This window comes from Silene latifolia, chromosome 9 (assembly GCF_048544455.1).
Source record: "Silene latifolia isolate original U9 population chromosome 9, ASM4854445v1, whole genome shotgun sequence".
Taxonomy (NCBI): Eukaryota; Viridiplantae; Streptophyta; class Magnoliopsida; order Caryophyllales; family Caryophyllaceae; genus Silene; species Silene latifolia.
The window spans coordinates 42,397,562-42,418,011 of NC_133534.1; the positions used below are offsets into that span (position 1 = coordinate 42,397,562).

The following is a 20,450-nucleotide window of genomic DNA, read 5'->3' on the forward strand; positions in this document are numbered from 1 at the left end:
ATGAGTTTTTAAATAATTGATCGAATGAGTTTTTTTTAGAGTTGGATTTGGATCGTGTTTTTCCCTCGATTCAGTTTGGACCACAATTACCATCCCAAATACCATTAGGAACTTTCAAATTATAGACACTCCATTCTCAAATTATAAGGCATATGAATTAAGACATTCTGGAGTACATAATAATTAATAAGTCTCCATTGTAATGAATATATCCGTCATAAATTTAGGTTAAATATCACCTACATGGGTAGTATCAGATAAGACAAAAACAAAATGCCTAGAGAGCGATAAATGACTTGTCTTTATCTACTCATGTGAGTGATATACTAATATTTAACACACGTCGTAACCTTCTGACAGATATGCCCGTCACAAACAAGAATCGTGACATAATAATAAGGGATATGATAAACAAGTCAAAGTTAGTTGGGACACCAATCTAAGACACTTTACAATAAAGGCCATATTATTACATGCATAAACATCAAATGTGCGTGGATTATTTATAGCCTCAACAATGTCTACATAACCTACGTACCCTTCGCACGTTCTCTTGCTTTAACCCTCTTTGCCATAAATAGGGGAACTTACTCGTACAAGTTCTAGTCCTCCAAATTCTTAATTTTCTTAGAAAAATGGGAAATAATATTAGTTTAACAAAAATTGAGGTGTTGATGAGATTATTTGCGTTTGTAACACTCTTTCTTGCTGCTCTTATTGTCGTTGTTGATTCGGAAAGTAAGATGATCTTTGGTTATTACAAACAAACGGCTAGCTACAAGTTGGTAACCATTGCAAGGTAATTTACTTCTAGCTAATTCCTCTATGCATTAAGATGATTTTGAACTTAACTAAATGTTGAGAGTGTCCTATTTACACCTTCATTAAAAGGCGGTTCGGATTCTCTTCATTACCCTTCTCTCCATTACCTATTCATTCCTTATTAATGGACCAGATTGCTTCTGGGGACAAAATAAAGTGGCCGGATTATTTTTGAGCACTTCAATCTCCACCTCAATGTTTATACAATCTTGATAAATTTAAACCGTTAATTTTTTCTTCAAATCAAATCATGCCCATTAATAGATAATGGAGATGAGGAAGTAATCGAGAGGATCCATATGCATTAAAAGGGGTGTCACAACCCACAAGTTGAGCCATCTCGACAAGGCACTAACAAGTCTAACACTGATATTTACTTCCTCGTCCCAAATCATTTATTTACTTTTTTAATCAAAGGTAAATAAATGATAAGGACGAAGAGACTAGTCTAGTTTGGTTAACACTTGGCTTTTACTAAGGTTAGTTGAATATTTATTTGCGCATCCTGTCTGAAATAAGACGCACCAAATTGTAGCCATTTTACGATAAAATGTTGTTATTTTCTGATAAAATGTTACCATCATTTTCAGGGTTAAAAGTGACAACTTTTTTTTTATTATAACATTTTGTCATTAAATAATTACATTCTATTGAAAAATTGGTGACATTTAATCCGTTTTATTTCAGACCATCTGAAATTAGACCTGGCAAACAGATCGGGTCGTGTCGGGTTCGTGTTCGTGTCACATGTAAACGGGTCACAATCCCTCCAACCCAAACCCGACCCAATTAAATCTCGTGTCGTGTTCGTGTCGACCCACTTACATAAATGGGTCATAAAGCCTCAACCCTAACCCGTTAATTTCGTGTCGGGTTCGTGTCGTGTTTTCGTGTCACGCCCATATTTTGAAAGTTTAACTTTATTTATGTGATGGAGGATAAAAAAAAATTAGGATTAATTTAGTAAACAGGTCATTCGTGTCGGGTTCGTGTTTAGAGAGGTCAACCCTAACCCAACCCAATTAAATATCGTGTCGTGTTCGTGTCGACCCACTTACATAAATGGGTCATTAAGTCTCAACCCAAACCCGTTAATTTCGTGTCGTGTTCGTGTCGTGTTTTCGTGTCGTGTCATTGTTTGCCACCTCTATCTGAAATAAGACTTATTGATTTATTTGATATATGAGTTGGTTCCTAAATCCTAATGTTGTGAGATTCAACTTAAATGACATTATGACTCCACTTTGAGTACGGATAATTATTTAATCCAAATTTATATTTGTACGATATTTCTTTAATAAATAAATTAATTTTTGAAGTATAAATTAGAAATTTTTCTTTCAAATACGATAAAAACATAAATAAAATCAAGGTTGAATAATTGTTGTGAATTTGAGTTGTAATTTGATATGAGCTTATTTTATCGAGCCAAGTTCAAGTTCAGCTCGACTCGTTCACACCCATATAAAAGATTGTGGGGTTGATTCATTTGAGGTTGATTAAAAGAATCATATATTTCTCTAATGCAGAAGCTACATCTGCTGATGTGTCATCATAATACTCAAGCATAATCCTACGTGGCAGGTCCATAGCATCAGTAGAAAGAAAGAAGAAAAAAAAATATGCTAAACTTAAATTCAACGTGAAAATTGGGATGGAATATTCCATAACCCATCCATATCCTTATATCCTATATTATATCCTATATATTGTTATTTGCTTTCTAATTTAACTCAAACAAAATAATTTACATTGACTTTATTCTCCAAACAAAGGAACGTGATTTCCAAAAAAAAATATTTGAGAATTTTTCAATAAGAAACGTCATTCACGGAATTTTTCAATATTATATCCTATATACTGTTTTGATTTCATCATACCAATATGAAGATTTACCAAAAATTAAAAAGTCAAATGCTAAAATCAAAGACATTATAATTATAATATATGCTACAATTATATTATATGCTACAATCACGACTACAATCAGTTAACGCAGACAACTAATACTAAAATACTAAACTTAAACAAGTGAAATCCTGTATTTTAGGAAGGAGAGTATGAAATAAAATAAAAAAATGAGATCAAATCAAATCATATCCATATTGAGAATGGAATTTTGACGCAATTAGCTATCATCAGTGAAACCCTATTACGTACCCTCACTATAAAAATAACATCAACCCACACATTTCCATCCACCTCCACCGTTCATTCATATTTTCCAAAAAACCAAGAAATTTTTTATCAACTTTACCATGGCCTTCAATTGCACTCCGGTTACAATCGATAATATACAAATTTTAATGTAAGACTATCTTTATATATTTTTAAAAATTGTGCAATAGATAATTAAATGTGTACTAATTTTAGTGTAAGTCTTGATCATAGTACTGAACACGATATAGCTCAAAGATGAATAATTATTCGAAAATAATAACTACGTAAATCTTTAAACTGTTTATTTTTGCTACTATTAACCATACCCATCTAATCATAGAAAAGAGAAAATGTAAATATTTTGCTTGTGTAGGATGTACGTGTATGTCCATTTTATTGGAGCCGGGTATAGCCTATTTCAATTCGTTAGATGCTTGGCTTTGACGACCGACGACCAAGGAGACCATTTGACCTTTTCAAGTCATATGCAAAAGTGGACTCATTTTTCACTTGATCAGGTACCGTATATCACTGATTATTCCGTTTGTGACTTAGCTAATTTATATTTTGATAGTCTTTTACACACAATTCCGCCCTTACCAAATCAATTTTCTGATGGTTGGTTATTAAGGTGATGGTATACCTAATATTTGCAACAAATTGCGCCATATCCGAAATAGCTGATATGGTGTTAATGGGGTCGGAAGTGTTCCAGTGGATGAAATTATGCAACAAGTTTACAAAGTTTTGTGTCCAAATTGGAGGTGCCATACTTTGTGGATTAACTGCAACACTATTACTTGCTGTGATTTCGGGCATTTCTACCTTCAATTTATTTAGATGGTATTCTCCAAACTCTTTGTGCCTTAAACCTAAGAGAACGGGCATGGTTGCTCCAGTTATTATTTAGGTAGTTACTTGTATAAATAAAGGTACAAAATAACAAAAACTTGTGCTACAAGTACGTAGTATATATATATATATGGAGTAATAAATTTGTAGACCCATACAGTGAGTTTGTATTCGATCATATACATTGTATTTTATACTCCGATAAATATATATAAATGTTAAGAAAACAATGTACCAATACATTGTATAATACCTAGCAACTTTGTATTCTGTAAGTTAGGGAGTGTGTGTGGTGATCGGTGACTGTTAATGTATATAATTGCAACTTTATCTGTTTCAATTATTCTTGTGTATCTTGTATTGTAATTTTGCCGGTGGTGACTGGTGATGTATTTTGCTCGGCTGAAGCAACGACGCCTAGGAGACATGACAAATATCGATCGAGAAATGTTCAGGAAAACGCAAAAAAAACAAGTTTAGTTTGAAGACTATCATGTGGTGTTGTGAAATTGTTGATTTTTTTGTTTCTTTGATGAAGTGCTAATTGACATATCAAGGAGCTGAAAAACAACAGCACTGTAAATGATTTCAGATCCCCGTGTTACTCACAGCATAAGTGACTTGAGTTATCTTTGAGAGCCAAGTCGCTAAGGTGGCAGCCAACGACTAAAGCATAAGTCGTCCACTCCCTCGGTGGCTTGGCTAAAATCAAGCCATCTTGATCTATGGCTACTGCCCCAAAAGCGACTTGTCTCAAATCGCTGGCCGCCTGAGCGAGTTGGGTTAATACTGCTCAGCTTTAAAATCAACTGTAGTTACAAGCCACAAGGGTGTAATCACTTGGGAGGAAAGCGACTTAAATACGTGCCTCGTTTTGGGCGTGATGCAGACCCATTTTGGTTAATACGTTTGAAATTGGGGCTAATTAATTTGTGTAATTTTTTACTCTTAAAGCCACATTAAAAAAAATCCAATTGGTACATGTACAATGGTAGTACTTAGTAACTAGAGGTGGCAATCGGGTCAAAGCGGGTCAGCCGTCGGGTTATAAAGGGTTTGGGTTATGTCGGGTTAGTGACGGGTTCGGATCGGTTCGATACATGTCGGGTCAGGTCGATTTCGGGTTGTATTAGGTCGGGTTTTGAGCGGGTCGGATCGGGTTTCTCATATCGGATAAGCTTTTGCCAGCTCTAAATTGATAGCATTTTGACAATTATATCCAAGTTTAGTTGTATGAAAGTGGACATCCACCTTCTAACTTGTAAGAATCTTACCTTTGTCATCCTCATCCACCTTGTGTTCTAGAACATCATCATCTACATCATTTCTTAATTATTCCATAAATTATTATTTACTACCCACTTGTACAAATAGATTAAAGTCACAAACTTTGGTATCAAACCCCACAAATTTTCCCATTTTGTCAACTGGGCATTATTTGTTATTCCAAACAAAGTTGAGGTTTTTGAGCATGGCATCATCTACTACTGGACCTGTTCAAAAATCAGAAGAAGAGTGGCGGGCGGTTCTATCTCCTCAACAATTTTACATTCTTAGGCAAAAAGGAACCGAGTATGTCCTTTAACTTTTCTTGCTATTTTTACGTATTCACTTGGTATTTTATAAGATCGCTCATATGTGGACCTTATTTTTAGCTCGTATAATAATAAATGAGGTGCATACGCTATTATATGGCCTTGTCATACTAATCTTATTGGACATGATCGATATACGTGTTGTTCTGAAACCTTGATAATTTATTATGGATGTCTGGATGAAGTCTGTTTATACCAACGTATTCTGTTGACTGTCATTTTATTTGTTATTTTAATAGACACGAATACGATTTGGTATTGTTTGATTAGCCTCTGTAACCAACAAGAAATTAATTAATGTTACAGGCGGGCCGGAACAGGGGAGTATAACAAATATTCTGAGGAAGGGGTTTATAGTTGTGCAGGATGTGGTACTCCCCTTTATAAATCTACTACCAAATTCAACTCTGCCTGTGGTTGGCCAGCTTTCTTTGATGGTCTTCCGGGAGCCATCAATCGCACTGTTAGTTCTCTCTTCTTAATCTATACTTATGAGCCTATGCCCAATTAATAAGAATAGAAATCATGATGCTTAAATGTAGACCCAGTAAATGAGTCATTTGGGTTGGGTTCGTATGGCCTTAAGTCAGTAGCGTTATTTTCAGGTCGTGGCTATGAAGGTTTATGCTGAATCAGTTATTTTAAGTAAATTCTACTAAAATGCATACTACTACTTTAAGGGAATAATTAATACTCCGTATGGTGTTTCAGACGGACTCTGATGGGCGGAGAGTTGAAATAACATGTGCGGCGTGTGGTGGACATCTGGGGCATGTATTCAAAGGTGAAGGATTTCAAACTCCCACAGATGAGCGCCACTGTGTCAACAGTGTATCCTTGAAGTTTGCTCCACACTGATGCAATCTGCATTTTGTAGTTACCACCTTGTCAGGTGGAGCTACAGTCCAGTTTACTTGCCCTATCATGTGAATTTCTTCTTGTACAACAACTCTTATACTACATTCGACTTGTACTTGATAGTCTGGCCGACATTGTAATACTTACGTTTATAAGGTTGCTTTCAAATGTCATCTTACAGATTTAAAATGGGGGATTCAATGCTTATGAGTTGTGAGTTGTGACTCAACTGTTGCAGGGAAGGGTACCATAGTAAGGACTAAGGATTCAACATGATCACTAATGTGGATGATTATTATGGGGCTCGCTAGTAATGGGGTAGTTACTGGGTGGAAATGCTTGAAATAAAAGCAAATGGTGGTAAATGGTAATGGATGGTGAAAAGGAGGGAGGGAGGGTATTAGTCATCCAGCCAAGGGTACTATAGAAGCATCAAGGGGGATCCCTCCTACTACGATTCCGAGTTGTCTGTTATCGATAGTCACACATTTCAGACATCAAACTCCAAACAAGCCCTCGTTTGTTTTAATAGCCTCAGAAATGGTACTGTGACAAGACACGCTCACGCTACTAACGCGTGGAGGGTCACTACTCACTAGACTAAGCAAGGGTATGTCTTGATAAGATAGATTCTTTATGCAAGTACCTCAAGTGGACGAAAGAGTCCTACATTCATTCTTGAACACACAAAACATACCTAAGAATGTTAACACTGTTTCCAACCCAAAATACAATCACTCCGTACTTTTTACTCTGTCAGTCCTAATCATTTGTTTATTTTTTTATTCTTTGTGAGAAGTGTTTAGTTCAACTAAACAAATGATTTGGAGAAAGGGAGTAATTTCTATCATTCTACCAAAATCAGCTTCCGGGACGTGAATTGAAAATCTATCGACATCGAGAATGGTCCTTGTGTTAAGTGTGTCATTTGCATGAAATGATTCTATAAATTGCAACTCATGGGGAAAACATACCGATGAATTGGCAAAGGGCTCACACCTCTCATATCTTTGTTATCTAGAAGGCTTGTGCTGCATCCCGACAACAGTGATTGTACAAGGCTACACGGACATTAATGTCCAATTATTACGATCATATGTTTATTATTACATCTGCACAAGTGATCAATGCCATTATAACAAATCTTCACTTGTATTGGTAAGCGATAATTATATAACAATGACGGTTGTAGTATCGTTATTACACAATACATTTGTAAAACTGGCGCGCTGACGAGTAGCATAGAACATTTACAGGTATTGACCTTCTCTTTCACGGTTGAAGCCAACTGAACTTGTGGTGTAAGGTTCATTGTATGCCACTCGGCCAGGTTTGATTCTTTACAGGCTTTAGGATGTCTGCAACCTTTGAAAGGGTGGCCTCATCTAAACCTGTAGCTTCAAGTTCCAAAGCTGCAGCCACATTTTCTTCAACCTGGAATGGAAATCATAGAATTACAAAACTAAGGTAGTAAATCCCATGTCCGACACTCCACAACATAGTATATGAGACTTCATTTTGAGAAAAAACAAATATTTCCATTAAATGCTAGACTGTGACATTTAAGCATGTGCCCATGTTAGATCCTTCTTAACTGAGTTTGAATACACACAGATGTTAAGGGAAAGGACTTGTGGCAATGTTTACGCACATCCTTATGATTAAATCGAAGTAGCAAAGCAGTTTGCTGCAAGGAATTGGAAGATATGTTTAAGACTACTTGAGATTTGAGAAATGAGGGGGGAACCAGGTAAATTACAGTATATGATTACTACCGAGCACCAGTACGGCAGTACTTCCTTCAGCATATTTTCTTAGCCCAAGATAGTACCCCTTCAGCACCCATCTCCAGTGTCGTTTCACTTAATGTGGTTTGTTCATAGTCTATACTTGCTATAACTAATTACAGATCTTTCTGCCCCAGAGATAATACCATAGAACTGTAATTCATCCCCAAATTTTGCTGTAAAAATAGTCACCACACCAAAACACATAACATGATATGTAGACGGTCAATTGATGCAATCATCTTTATGGTGGGTCATCGCGGCCTGCTGAAAATGTAGTTGTGTTGATCTTTAGAACTTTTACAACACATTTGCATTTTGGTGTCACAACTCACAACCTTGATTTAATACCATGGGTGCAGTGCGCCCAAGTAAGTGAATAATTTGAGGCATTTAGCGATTGGAAAGTAGAAAACTATAATACACATACATAGAATCATAAGTGAAACACAGTTACCTCACAAACTACTAAAAGTTAATACAAACCTGCTTAACAGAGTTCATGCCGACAAGAACAGTGGAAAGCTCTTTGTTGGACAAGCTGTACTGCAGAGCCAACTTCGAGACACTCTTTCCGTTCTGTTTACAATATTCAGCAGCAGCTCTGCATGCAGCCTGAATGCACAGAAACAATGAGATGACCACAACTCTGATGAGGTTATCTACTTGAACCTCAGTTAATTTTTCTACACTTTCCATATTATGGCCTACTCCTATCAAAAATTTATGGAGTACTAATGAACTGCATTCCTAGATATTGGTTTATGTTCATATTCGTAAGCTTGCAATTAAGCAACTTGGGCATTCGTTGACATTTTTCATACTTGGCATATTCTCAAGATCTAACCAGCACACGGAAAAATGATAATTTTATAGCGTGCGAATGATTTCAGTTCTTAATCACAAATAATTTCAAGGGAGACATTCCCAAAGTCTATCATTAGTAAGTAAAAGAAATGTACAGACATATCAGGAATGCCAAACGAGAATTACTAACAGACAGAACGTAGGAATCAATCAACCAACTAAAGTACTAAACTACTGATGCTTATAAAGAGTGAAATGCTAACTGCTAGCAACTAGTCAGCTAGTGAAGGAATGAGGGGATACCTTAATCTCATCGGATGCTGGATGCCATTCCGGAGGACCATTTTCTGTATGAAGCCCCATTGAAAGAGGAGAAGCATTGATTACGCCCACTCCTTTGCTCTTAAGATAAGGTAGCAAATCTTCCAATGTTGAATCATTGATACAAAAGTGACAATATGATAGAATAACATCTATTGTCCCAGGTGGCACTCGGTCTAAAACGTAAGTGTATATATCCAATGGAAGTCCAGTTATACCAATGAATCGAGTCTTCCCTGATTCCTTAATCCTTTGAAGAGCAGGTATTGTTTCATTGACAATCTGCAGCAACCAGATGCTGAGCGGGTATATAAAAAGAAAGAGGATAACTAATCCGGGTAGTAGAAGTGCTTAAAGTTACCTAAAAATGACCAGACGCAGGAGGTCAATGACTCCATGTAGAACACAAACATGGTGCGAAAAGAATCTAGCTACCTACCTGATCAAGAGAACCGAATTCAATATCATGACATTGCAGTATATCAACATAGTCAAGTTGCAACCTTTCAAGGCTCTCATCAATGCTCTTGGTCACCCTCTCAGCACTAAAGTCAAAACCTTCATTATAACGGCCGCACTTTGTTGCCACAATGTACTGATCTCTAGGTACCCCAAGTGCTTTCAGACATTTCCCAAGCATTGTTTCTGACAATGTAGCACCATAGTACCTAATAATAGGGTTAAGAAAATATATGTCGCTAAGGCAAGAGAGAATGACGCATCAATCAAGCATAAGAACACTACAGTAATACAAATTCCTATTTCTTTTGATGCAAAAGGCAGGGCGATCATCACACGTCACCAAAAGATGGTTATGGTGTTTTTAACTAAGACAAATGTGATCCCATACAAAAACAACCTCTCTCATATTCGATGAATAAAGTAGTTCAAGCTCAAAAAAAATAATAATTGGGAAGTTCGAAATCAGCAGAAAGCAAGAACATAACAGTTAAAGCAGATGATTGAACGCTGAATTCAGCCTCAAACAAAAAAAAAAAAAACAACTCGAAATAGACAACTAAATCATATTCTAAGAGCATTAATCAATTGAGCCCTCTTCAATCATCACTGGTCACCATTTATCCAATATTTCAAGCTATGATACGAAATGAAAGCTAAAAAATCTAGTTTCATAATGAAACAAATTATGGATTCTACTCAAATTGGGAAGGAAAACACATAGCATTAACATTGGAGAACAATTCAAATGGGTGTTCCTACTTTACTCCTGTCAATTTTTAAAAAATATTCTCTCCGTACTGTACCAGTCATTTGTTTAGTTTTGATTGAAATATGCCGTAAACAAAAGGTAAACAAATAATTGGGTCGGAGTACTCGGAGACTGATTCATCAAAAAAACTAGATACAAATATCAGAAGAAATACATAAATGGGACACCATTAATCAACAAGAATGCACCTTAAACATGAAATTAACCGAAGTACACAAATGGGCAGTTAAAATTATAGGTCTTTTGATTAAAATAAACATCTGGGCACAAGAAATTGGGAGGAAAAACAGAAAAAATCGATAAATTGAAGCGGAATGCATAAACTTACGGAGAAGTATCGAAGAAATTGATTCCAGAATTGAAAGCTTGAGAAACAGTGGCAATGGCTTGATCGTCAGAGATAGGACCAAAGACATTACCAAGTGGTGACGCACCGAATCCTACACTGCTTAGCTTCAGGCCTGTTTTCCCCAAATCTCGTCGTTCTATTTTACCATTATTCTCCATTGATTTAATTAGGGTTTATAGGAAGAAGTGATTTGGGGGAGATGAAGATGAAGATGAATGTATAGTGACGGAGTTGCAGGGATAGAAGCCTAGAAGGGTGTGAATGGATGATGTTGATGACGGACCAAAGGAAGTCTACGGCACTGTTTGGTAAGACATTTCAGGTACCTGATTTGGTCAAAGTAGATTATTTGACCAAAATTTTAGGTACCTTATTTTTTTGTAAGCGTTTGGCAAGTAGCTTATTTAACCTGAAATGAAATGTTTAGCATTTGAGATTTCAGATACCTGATTTGATTTGATTTTCCCTTTTTACCCCCTTAAATTTATACAATTAAATAATTATCATATCCTTTTACGTCATTTCATCAAAATCAGTTACCTTTACAGTTAGTTTGTCAAACATTTGTTTTATATAATCAACTATCTTATCAGGTCTTAATTTTCAGCTACCTTATCATTACCTTTTCAGGTTTCAGTTAGCTTTTCTGTTTTCAGCTACATTTTCAGATTTCAGCTACCTTTTCAGTTACTTTTGCCAAACAGAGCCTACGTGGAGATTCATCGCATTGGCAAATGCCGAGGCCCAACGAGGCAACGAGTTCGTTATTTTATGTGAAACCAACCCCAACCCCAACCGACTGACTAGACAACTCAAATTGATTTGATCAAAACTTGGAATTGAATGATCCTACCTAAAATTACTCGATACCATCTGACTTGAAAACACCCGACCATAAATAATTGTTTGAAAATAAATGGGTTAAGTAGGCTGGTTTGGGTTATCGAAAAGTTAAATGAATTGGTTTAGATTTGAGACTAGGAATGAGCATAATCGAATATGATATACACTATTGAAAATTATAATAGGATGAAGGATGTCGTACCCTCAAATATCAACAAATAAAAACACTGGTCGACTATGAGATTTTATCCTGAAATATCGTTACCAAGCCAATCATCCCCAAGTATGGAGTACGATATTTTCTTTTGTTTTCACTCTTTGATTAGCTATCTTCTTGCACCCCCTCATCGTGATCATCCTTCATTCACTCTAGTAAAAGTGATTGCACTCTAATTAACTTGACTCATTTACGATTTACTCCCAAATATCATTAGAAGATATCTCGAACTCAAAAATATATCTGAAATGACTCGATTTAATAGCTCAATCCAAAATAATAGTATGATATAGAACAACCCAAGTTGATTAATTCAAACAAACAAACATATATGATGACTGGAAATAAACCAGAAAGAAAATTAAAACGTACTCCCTCCACTTTTCTATATATGACGTTTTGCATTTACGAGGTAAGCCTTTGACTTTAATATTTACAAAAATATATTTGTTCAAAAAATATAAAAATGGTACCATTAAATTCCTTACGAAAAACTCTTTCATATGAGTATACATATCATAATATTTAGTCTTATATTTTAAGAGATATTGAAGAGAGAAGTGAGTGTCTCGAAATGTGAGAAAGTCATATATAAAAAAATAGAGGGAGTATTGATAATCCGACCCCGAATTTCGAACCATAGTGGATCCAATAGCCACCCCCAGTAGCGTAGCCACATACTCGTATAAGTTAGTGGGGTCTCGAGACTCCACAGCTTTCCGACAATTGACATTTTTCATCATTAAAATTTGTCTGATTTGAACATTTTATGTCTTTAAGAAAAGTAATTTATTTTTGCAGTATATTTTTTACCGTAATTTATTTTCGCAGTACTTTTTTTACTCATTACAATACTTTATGTATCTAACTTTCCATTTACTTACCCCTGGCTAAAAAACATGAGATGTGATTCTCTCTACTGTAACTCTCCTAAATACAAATCCATCAGTTATGGATAACAATTTGAATGTATTTTCTTCACTAATTGCATTATTATTAATTAAATTTATGCCTTTCTTATAATTTAGGTGTGTTTTATTAATTAATTTAGGGTTTATGTCAAAAGTAATTTAGGGCTAATTGATGATGAAGGGATGGTGGAAGTGGAGTCGCCGACAATATGGGCGGGCGTCGCCGGCGAGAGGGGCGGGATAAGGCTGTTCAGCCGGCGACAAGTGGGTGATGTGTGGTCGGGTCGTCAACAACCAAATCAAACAGTATTTATAATCTCAACAAACAACTAGCAAGTGGTAGGTCGAGGTCGATCCACGGGACGGTGAGCTTTAGGTTCTAAGTCTACCTATTTCCGATTTATACGAGTGTCACGGTTGATTGGGGTTGTGTAGCTTTAAATGAAATGTAAATTAATGCAAATAACGAAAGTAAGGGATGTAAACAATTGATTAAAAGTACTAGGGTGTCTTGGGTTTAAAGCGGCAATCAAATGACAAATCCATGACATATGAGTTTAGTATTTGGTCAAGGTCATGGTAGAGTAGGGCTAGAACTTTTGGTCCTGCGGCTCGTAGGTCTATTCGGGTTAGCTTCCACGTACACCCGGTCTTCCCACTAACGTAGTGCATGGGCATTATTGAAAAGGTAGAGAATCACGTTAGGTTGTCAATTAAGCATTTAATCAAACATAACATGTGCACTAGACTAGAACTTACAACAACAAGTTTAATCAACCAAATAACTCACAAGGTATAGATCTAGCATTCAATTGTTCCCCTAATTCCCCAATAACCCTAGCTAAGAGACGACTCACTACGCATCATGATCTTCAAGTAATACCAACTAAATGAACAATGAAATGAAGGAAATCTTGAATAAAGATGAAGACTTGTCACTAATCTTCAACACAAAACCCAAGGAAATCCAAGAACAAAGCTAGATCTAGAAATATTTGAAGAGTAATTGAGGAAAGATTATATTAGTTGTGGAAAGATTGAGTCTAAACTCTAATCTACTCCTAATCTAATCTAAGGAGGCATAAACTATTCTAAGGGGACATAACCCTAGAATTATGACAATTAGGGTATATATATAGTAGCTACAAGATTAAGAGCTAGGGAGTAATTATACTTGGAAGTCCGAAGGCAGAGAAACCAGTGCCCCTCCCGAGTTGGCCAAAAACTCACCCGGGTTAGGATTAGAATAGGGGAACACTGACTGGGAACGCGCCCGGGTTAGCTGTGCGCTCACCCGTGTTGGCAACCAGCTCTCCCGGGTTGCCTTAGTGCTCGCTTGGGTTGCTGCTGTAGGAGCCTTTTCCTTCCATTGCTGCCCCAAAACCCGTGGGAGACGTCCCTAGGTCATGGGGAATGATTCCATTTGCCATAAAACCTTGTTACGAGTCTATATTTTCCGTCTCCTCTTCATGCTTGGTCATTAATGGCATCAATTTATCTCCTACTTGCTTCATTTATGCTCGATTTCCGCACATTTTGATTCCTTTCCGACAAATGGGCTAAAATCTTATAGAAAATCAAATAGGAAGTTAAAGGCACCGAAATGATTCTAATAAGTACAAATAAGCATGCGAAACGAGGTCTAAAATGGGGTTAAAAGTACGCTATTTTGAACCGCATCAAATATCCCCAAACCGAACCTTTACTCGTCCCGAGTAAAGAAGTGACTAAAACTAAGACCTTTATTTAAACTAATCTTATATAACATATCCGATGTGAGACAGTTAGCGGGTCTCACTCCGCCCCTTCAACTCACAACAAGACATCCATGAGGTAAAATGCCTTCTTGCAAAGCAAAGTGGGGCTTGCCAAAATGGCGATGCATCCATCATTATGCACATAAACAAGTAATAAGATTCATCTACAAAAGAATAGCCACTCTCCTCATCTAAGTGGTGAAATCAACTGAAAGAGAAACAATCTAAGGGCACATACTCCATTATATATACTAATTTTACAAACTACTAGGTCCAAAAGGGTAGAAATAAATTACCTCCAAGTAGTGTTAAACTAGGTTACGTTTGTCCACAATTACTAAATGCTTTCGTTAAGAGCAAGGTCCTTATTGTGTTAAAAGACACTGTAGGATCGTGGAATTCCCCCTCTTGCCTAGACAAAAGAAAGGGTCGCCCGTCTCCACCATGCGACAAAAATAAGACCATCAACGAATAAAAGGGATTTAAGATGTTTGAGTTTCATATTTGTAGTTTGCTTTTGGGTTATTTTTTACCCCAATTTTTGCAACATTTGACATTAAGAACATTTCTTGCCATTTTTTATTATTGGCAATTGAATACTTTGGCAATTTGGTCTTTTGGCAAAGGAATGCGGCGGTGACCAACAATATGCAAATCCTCACCAAAGTAACATTAAGAGCGACCCCATATGTAATAAGGGTATTCTAGAAGAGCATAGAAGTCCCATTTGTACTCCTAAGCCTAAGACAAGAATAACTTTGACAAAATTTGTAAACTTTTTTGCTTTCATTTGGCATTTGAACTCAATTTGACAATTATAGTGCCCATTCCCTTTGGTTAACAAAATGTAGATGGTAGAAGTTGGAAGAACGGTTGCATAGCTTCAAAAGTTACCTTGGAATAAACGGTAGCCAAGGAATTATCACACCACAAGGTACTCTTGACTACGCTTTAGTGCATGGGTCAAACGATACTAGAATGATACTAAAAAAGGGGTTTTAAAACTATTTTACTAGACAAAGTCTTAAGGAGAAAAAGTATCTACAAGGGCTTATGCACACTTACAATTGTCAAGTTTGTCAATTGGGGATTTTCCAAAGTTTATTCCTAAATGCAATTACATGCCATGATGCAACCTACATATGCATATGATTCTACAAACTATTATGCCATATAATTCTAAATGGAAGCTCTTAACAACATATAGGCAACCGCAACATAAAACTCCACACCATCCTCATAAACATATAGCCCATCCTCCTTATAAATAAAAAGAAATGGAAGGGACAAAGGATTAGAATGATCATACCATGCGGTCTTCTTATTCCCTTAGGATATGTCTCAAATAGAGTGTTGTACCTATATGAGAAGAGAACAATACACACAAATATATACAATTCTACACTACTAACTGAAAGAACACGTTTTTGGTTTTTGAAAATTTTCAATTTTTGATAAGTGAAATAATAAAGAACATATTTTTGAGATTTTTTTCAACATTTTTCAAATTTTTATTGATTTTGGACTATATGATCAAACCTATGATCAAACTTTTGATCAAACCTCCCCAAATCGAATTAAATACTATTTTTAGTGTAGAAAGGAAGAGGTTGGTCATTAGTAACCATGCATGAATGCAACATGTACTACTAAATGCTACTAACTACATGAAGCTAACTATATGAACTATATTACAATGTAAGCTACACTACATGCTAGATGAACTATCTAATGCAAATGCGATATGAAATATATTACAAATGCAAGTGATATGTAAACTAGTATGCAAGCTAAACTAATATATAATACAATGCAAACTATACTTGAGAAAGGGAGGAGAAGGTATCATACAATTGCGGTCATCATGGCTAGGAGTCTCTACCGCCAAACTCATCATCATCATCGTTGTTAGGGTTATTTTACCCAGCATATCCTCCTCCTTGGTTTCCTTGGTTTGGGAACAAGAGATCTCGTTGTGCCTAAGATGGTAGAGGGCCTCTAGGGTCAATGTACCCTTGTTGCGCCATTTGGAAGTAGGGAGGGTATTGCGCCATGTAGTTGTCAACCTGCCCTTCATGTACCCCGATATCGACGCGTTGTATTAGCGTCATCAATTCATTCATGGTTGGGCTCTTGGATTTTCGGAAGCGAAGGGTGTATGCGGGTTAGGGTAAGGTTTGATAGTGGGTTTTGTCGCCCTCCCCCAATCAAAAAAATTTCTCAACTAAACTAGTGTAGTAGGGTGAGTCGAGGCCGAACCACAAGGAAGTCAAAGATTGACTACTAGTTTTGTCTTAAATTATGAGTTAGTTACGCAAATCACAAGGTTGGTTGATATTAAACTAATTAACTAAATTAACTACTATCTAGTCTATTAAATAAAGGAAACAAGCAATGAAATAATGGTCTAAACAATTAAGAACTGCCTAGGGTTTGATTACACCGCCGACATTCATAATCACCATATTAGTTCCGTCAATTAGTCTTTTGGGGCAATTAAGTAAGGGGAAAACGCCTCTAATTCGCCTATTAACTCCCTCTTGGGCTCATAATAGGACACTAGTACCCCCGACTCACCTCCCTCCCGGGTTCGTGACTCGGACTCTCATATACAATACTCTAAGACCCGAGAACGCGCGCCATCCCCAAGGTAGTCAATTATTGCTAGGAGTCACTAAGCATACAATAAATTCCCCGCCTTCCAAACCCTTTTCCCAAAGGTGAAGGTCAAACTAGTTCCTAAAGGCGCCCTCAATGAGTTCCCCCTCCAAGGTTTAACCCATATAGACAACTACTCTAAAAAGGTGGATGACTATAAACCTAACCAACTTCCATTGGTGGTAAAAAATCAACCAAGCTCCTAATTAGAAGAATAACAAGCTAACCCCACTAATTTCTCCTCAACAACGTAACTAATTTAAGTGGAACTAATTAGGGTAATTAGTCATGTTGGGGTCTAAACGTACCCTAGTGAATAAATTACTCACTAATCATATTCATTCTAACACAAGACACATTAAATACTACACTAAGCATGAAATTAAACATAATAGAACAATAAAGATAGAAACTTCATCAATCTAACTTAATGGATAAAATGGATGAACACAATAATAATAATGGAAAAGGGAAGAGAAAATTATACCATAAGAAAGGAGAGACTAGGAATTGTATAGATCTTGAAGATGGAGTACAAAAGATGAAATCTTGTTCTAAATTAATTACTAAATAATTTAATCTAACCTAAACTAAATAAGCTGAGAAATAATATGTGTGTTTTTTTTATCTTACTAAATAACTACTACTACTAAAAATGCGGCTCAGGTGACGGAGGAGGTTGCAGTTGTTGCTGGTCGATTGGGGATTGAACGGAGAAGAGAAGCGGTTCGTTGGTGGTTTGATGGTGAGGAGGATGAAATTGGTGGTCAACTCGAATTAGCTGCTGGCGGTAAGATTTAAGGAGTTCCGATGTCGGTTTTTTAAGACGAAAGGGATGGATGTGAATTGGTTAATTGTCATGATGATGGAAGCTTATGGTGATTATGTAAATGAATGGTGATGATGGTTGTATATTAATGGTGAGATCAACGGAGTATAAAAATGTATGGCTTGTCTTTCGTGGGACGATGGTAATTAGGATTTTGGGCATTTGATTGAGAATTTGCCATTTTTAATTGAGAACACATGTTGGCATTTCAGCAAAACGATGGGAAGCAGTAGCTTTGTGACTTTACCAACGTCATTGGTCAACTCTTTGCTTTCTTTGTATAATTCTAATCATGTATTCCATTCGACTCCGTCTTGAGTCGCTTCTTTACTCGATTTTTCGCTCCATTTGGTACCTACAAAATGAGACGACGAGAGCAATACAAAAATTTCGACAAATAATATAAATTTGACACTAAATCACTCAAAGTAACTAATACTCCATTTTATTCCGAAACAAGTGAATAATCGCAAATCGAGTTATTAATTGAATCAAATAACAGATAAAATATGGGCTTAAAACATGTAAAATAATGTGTTATCAAATCTCCCAAAACTTATCTGTTACTCGTTCTCGAGTAAGCTCACCAACTATAATAAGGACCTGTAATATAATTGTAACACCCCTTTCTTACCCGGCCAAGGTAATTAGAAGATGTTACCGTCTCGGTTTCCCGCGGCGGTAAAATCGGAGTTGCAATTAAGAAACAGTTAATATAATTATTGTATTTAGTGAATTACATAACCATAACCGAATGAATAAAATAAATGATACCTATGACTACTATACTACACTAATGAGATGACACTCGGCTCCAAGTCCAAAGCTCGTCCCGTCTCCCACGTGACACCAACTCAACCTGTACTCAACCTTCTCCCCATATGATCGGAAATATCATATGGATCGACACATGCCACCCCGGAATAAGGTGGCAATTACACAGACACACAACACGTCAGTTTCAATAAATAAATATAAGGCACAACATGAAAAATGAATATGTAACATGCCAATGATATGAATGAGACACAAAATATACGTTTACCATGTCGGTACCGGGACAGTGGGCGTACTCATATCCACCAGTGTCAGGGACACGCCCACGACACCACAACTCACTACAAAGGTATTGGGACACGCCCAGACGTACCGGGTCCGGAAGCCAACCGGATCCCCTGCTAGATGTCGTGTCTCACCCACACGAGTCCGTCCTAACTCAAGCCATTAATTTGCACATCTCTCTTGGAGTGGGAAGCTCCAAGAGGCGACCCGAGCGTAAGACGGTTTCCCAACCGTCTTACGTCTCTTCAACAACCAAGTATCACCACCAATGCCCTCCAATACAACACAACAACAACCACATATGACAAATGGAATACAACACCAAGCATATGACCGAATCATGAGTTCAATCCCAACATGTTATGAATAACTATTCCTCAAAAAGCAACTTGATATACAAATTGACTCACCCATACAATAATGATGAAAGACACACAAATATACACACAAAATATTGAAATCGAGTAGGATAAACCTACCTTTTAGCTTTCTTCATAAGCTACTCGAATCCCATATGATTCCATCTCGCAAGACCGTCTTATTCCTAAACAAACCATGTAATACCATCACAAATACTTCGTACACTATTATACAATACAAAACCCCTTATTACTACCCACTAATTACCCATTTTACTTATACTAATTACTAACTAATTAACCCAATTGAAAACCCCCAAAATTAGGATTAAGACTTAAACGAGGATGAGTGGGATTCAACTTACAAGTGTGGATGATGAATAACAAGGTGAGAGATTCCCTTAAAGCAAGCTTGGATCCATGGAATAAGGTGTTTATGGGGTTTTAGAGAGAATGGAGAGGACTTGGAGTGAGAATGGATAAGATAGAATGGATAAGGATAAGGGTTTGAAATTTCCAATCTCGTGTTCTGATTTAGCGCCACTCGACCGAGTACAAGTCCACTCGATTGAGTGTCACCCACTCGATCGAGTGTCAGACCACTCGATCGAGTAAACGTCCTACTCGGTCCATTACAGCCACACTACGTCTAGTCTAGGTCATACTCGGTCTAGTGTACGGTCATACTTTCACTCTCGAGTACATCTTATCTCGTGTGATGGTCCTTTCACGTATCCCAAGGTACATTTGTGGGTCCCAAAAGGTACATGTATTACAATCTTCCCCCCCTTAAAATGAACTTCGTCCCCGACGTTCTCCTTACTCTCTCTTTCCCACCACTCACTCAAGTCTCTTTCTCTGTCTTGTTGCCAACTCTCAAGTCTCCTCTCTTTCCCAAACTTTACCGTGTTCACTCTTTTACATACAACCGTTTCCCTACCCAAGGTTTCTTTAACATGCCGCTCTCATACCTAAACTTAGTTTCACTCTTTAACTTCTTAATTGTTACATTCACTCCCCCTAATAAAGAGA

General features: G+C 36.8%; 3 protein-coding genes and 1 long non-coding RNA gene across 5 annotated transcripts; 2 read left to right on the top strand and 2 right to left on the bottom strand.

Moving 5' to 3' along the window:
• The first annotated feature begins 512 nt into the window (after positions 1 to 512).
• LOC141599651 (CASP-like protein XL3) lies at positions 513 to 4,174 on the top strand. Its single transcript, XM_074419734.1, has 3 exons — positions 513 to 799; positions 3,356 to 3,500; positions 3,614 to 4,174. Exons 1-3 carry the CDS (start codon positions 636 to 638, stop codon positions 3,890 to 3,892), a joined length of 588 nt encoding a protein of 195 aa, XP_074275835.1. The 5' UTR covers positions 513 to 635; the 3' UTR covers positions 3,893 to 4,174.
• An 881-nt stretch (positions 4,175 to 5,055) lies between these two features.
• On the top strand, positions 5,056 to 6,460 carry LOC141599652 (peptide methionine sulfoxide reductase B5-like). The gene is made up of 3 exons (XM_074419735.1): positions 5,056 to 5,406; positions 5,736 to 5,892; positions 6,141 to 6,460. Exons 1-3 carry the CDS (start codon positions 5,306 to 5,308, stop codon positions 6,285 to 6,287), a joined length of 405 nt encoding a protein of 134 aa, XP_074275836.1. The 5' UTR covers positions 5,056 to 5,305; the 3' UTR covers positions 6,288 to 6,460.
• Positions 6,461 to 7,259: 799 nt separating this feature from the next.
• LOC141599650 (L-galactose dehydrogenase) lies at positions 7,260 to 11,528 on the bottom strand. Of its 2 annotated transcripts, XM_074419731.1 has the most exons (6): positions 11,490 to 11,528; positions 10,762 to 11,075; positions 9,642 to 9,870; positions 9,185 to 9,484; positions 8,561 to 8,689; positions 7,260 to 7,721 (listed from the first exon to the last, which is right to left on the bottom strand). In XM_074419731.1, exons 2-6 carry the CDS (start codon positions 10,938 to 10,940, stop codon positions 7,596 to 7,598), a joined length of 963 nt encoding a protein of 320 aa, XP_074275832.1. In that variant the 5' UTR covers positions 10,941 to 11,075; positions 11,490 to 11,528; the 3' UTR covers positions 7,260 to 7,595. The 2 variants fall into 2 exon arrangements, with proteins under 2 accessions (XP_074275832.1, XP_074275833.1); XM_074419732.1 differs by lacking the exon at positions 11,490 to 11,528 and having other exon boundaries at positions 10,762 to 11,083.
• A 2,709-nt stretch (positions 11,529 to 14,237) lies between these two features.
• On the bottom strand, positions 14,238 to 16,446 carry LOC141599653 (uncharacterized). The gene is made up of 3 exons (XR_012523883.1): positions 16,362 to 16,446; positions 15,820 to 15,869; positions 14,238 to 14,319 (listed from the first exon to the last, which is right to left on the bottom strand). It is a non-coding gene; the product is annotated as an uncharacterized LOC141599653 (long non-coding RNA).
• Between the last annotated feature and the right edge of the window lie 4,004 nt (positions 16,447 to 20,450).

Excerpts from the sequence above, each read along its gene's own strand:
- LOC141599651 (XM_074419734.1), top strand. The coding sequence starts at position 636 with ATGGGAAATAATATTAGTTTAACAAAAATTGAGGTGTTGATGAGATTA. Across the intron at positions 800-3,355 it reads AAGTTGGTAACCATTGCAAG|GATGTACGTGTATGTCCATT; the intron begins GTAATTTACTTC and ends TTGCTTGTGTAG. Across the intron at positions 3,501-3,613 it reads CTCATTTTTCACTTGATCAG|GTGATGGTATACCTAATATT; the intron begins GTACCGTATATC and ends TTGGTTATTAAG.
- LOC141599652 (XM_074419735.1), top strand. The coding sequence starts at position 5,306 with ATGGCATCATCTACTACTGGACCTGTTCAAAAATCAGAAGAAGAGTGG. Across the intron at positions 5,407-5,735 it reads CTTAGGCAAAAAGGAACCGA|GCGGGCCGGAACAGGGGAGT; the intron begins GTATGTCCTTTA and ends TTAATGTTACAG. Across the intron at positions 5,893-6,140 it reads CGGGAGCCATCAATCGCACT|ACGGACTCTGATGGGCGGAG; the intron begins GTTAGTTCTCTC and ends ATGGTGTTTCAG.
- LOC141599650 (XM_074419731.1), bottom strand. The coding sequence starts at position 10,940 with ATGGAGAATAATGGTAAAATAGAACGACGAGATTTGGGGAAAACAGGC. Across the intron at positions 9,871-10,761 it reads AATTTCTTCGATACTTCTCC|GTACTATGGTGCTACATTGT; the intron begins GTAAGTTTATGC and ends CCCTATTATTAG. Across the intron at positions 9,485-9,641 it reads AATTCGGTTCTCTTGATCAG|ATTGTCAATGAAACAATACC; the intron begins GTAGGTAGCTAG and ends TGGTTGCTGCAG.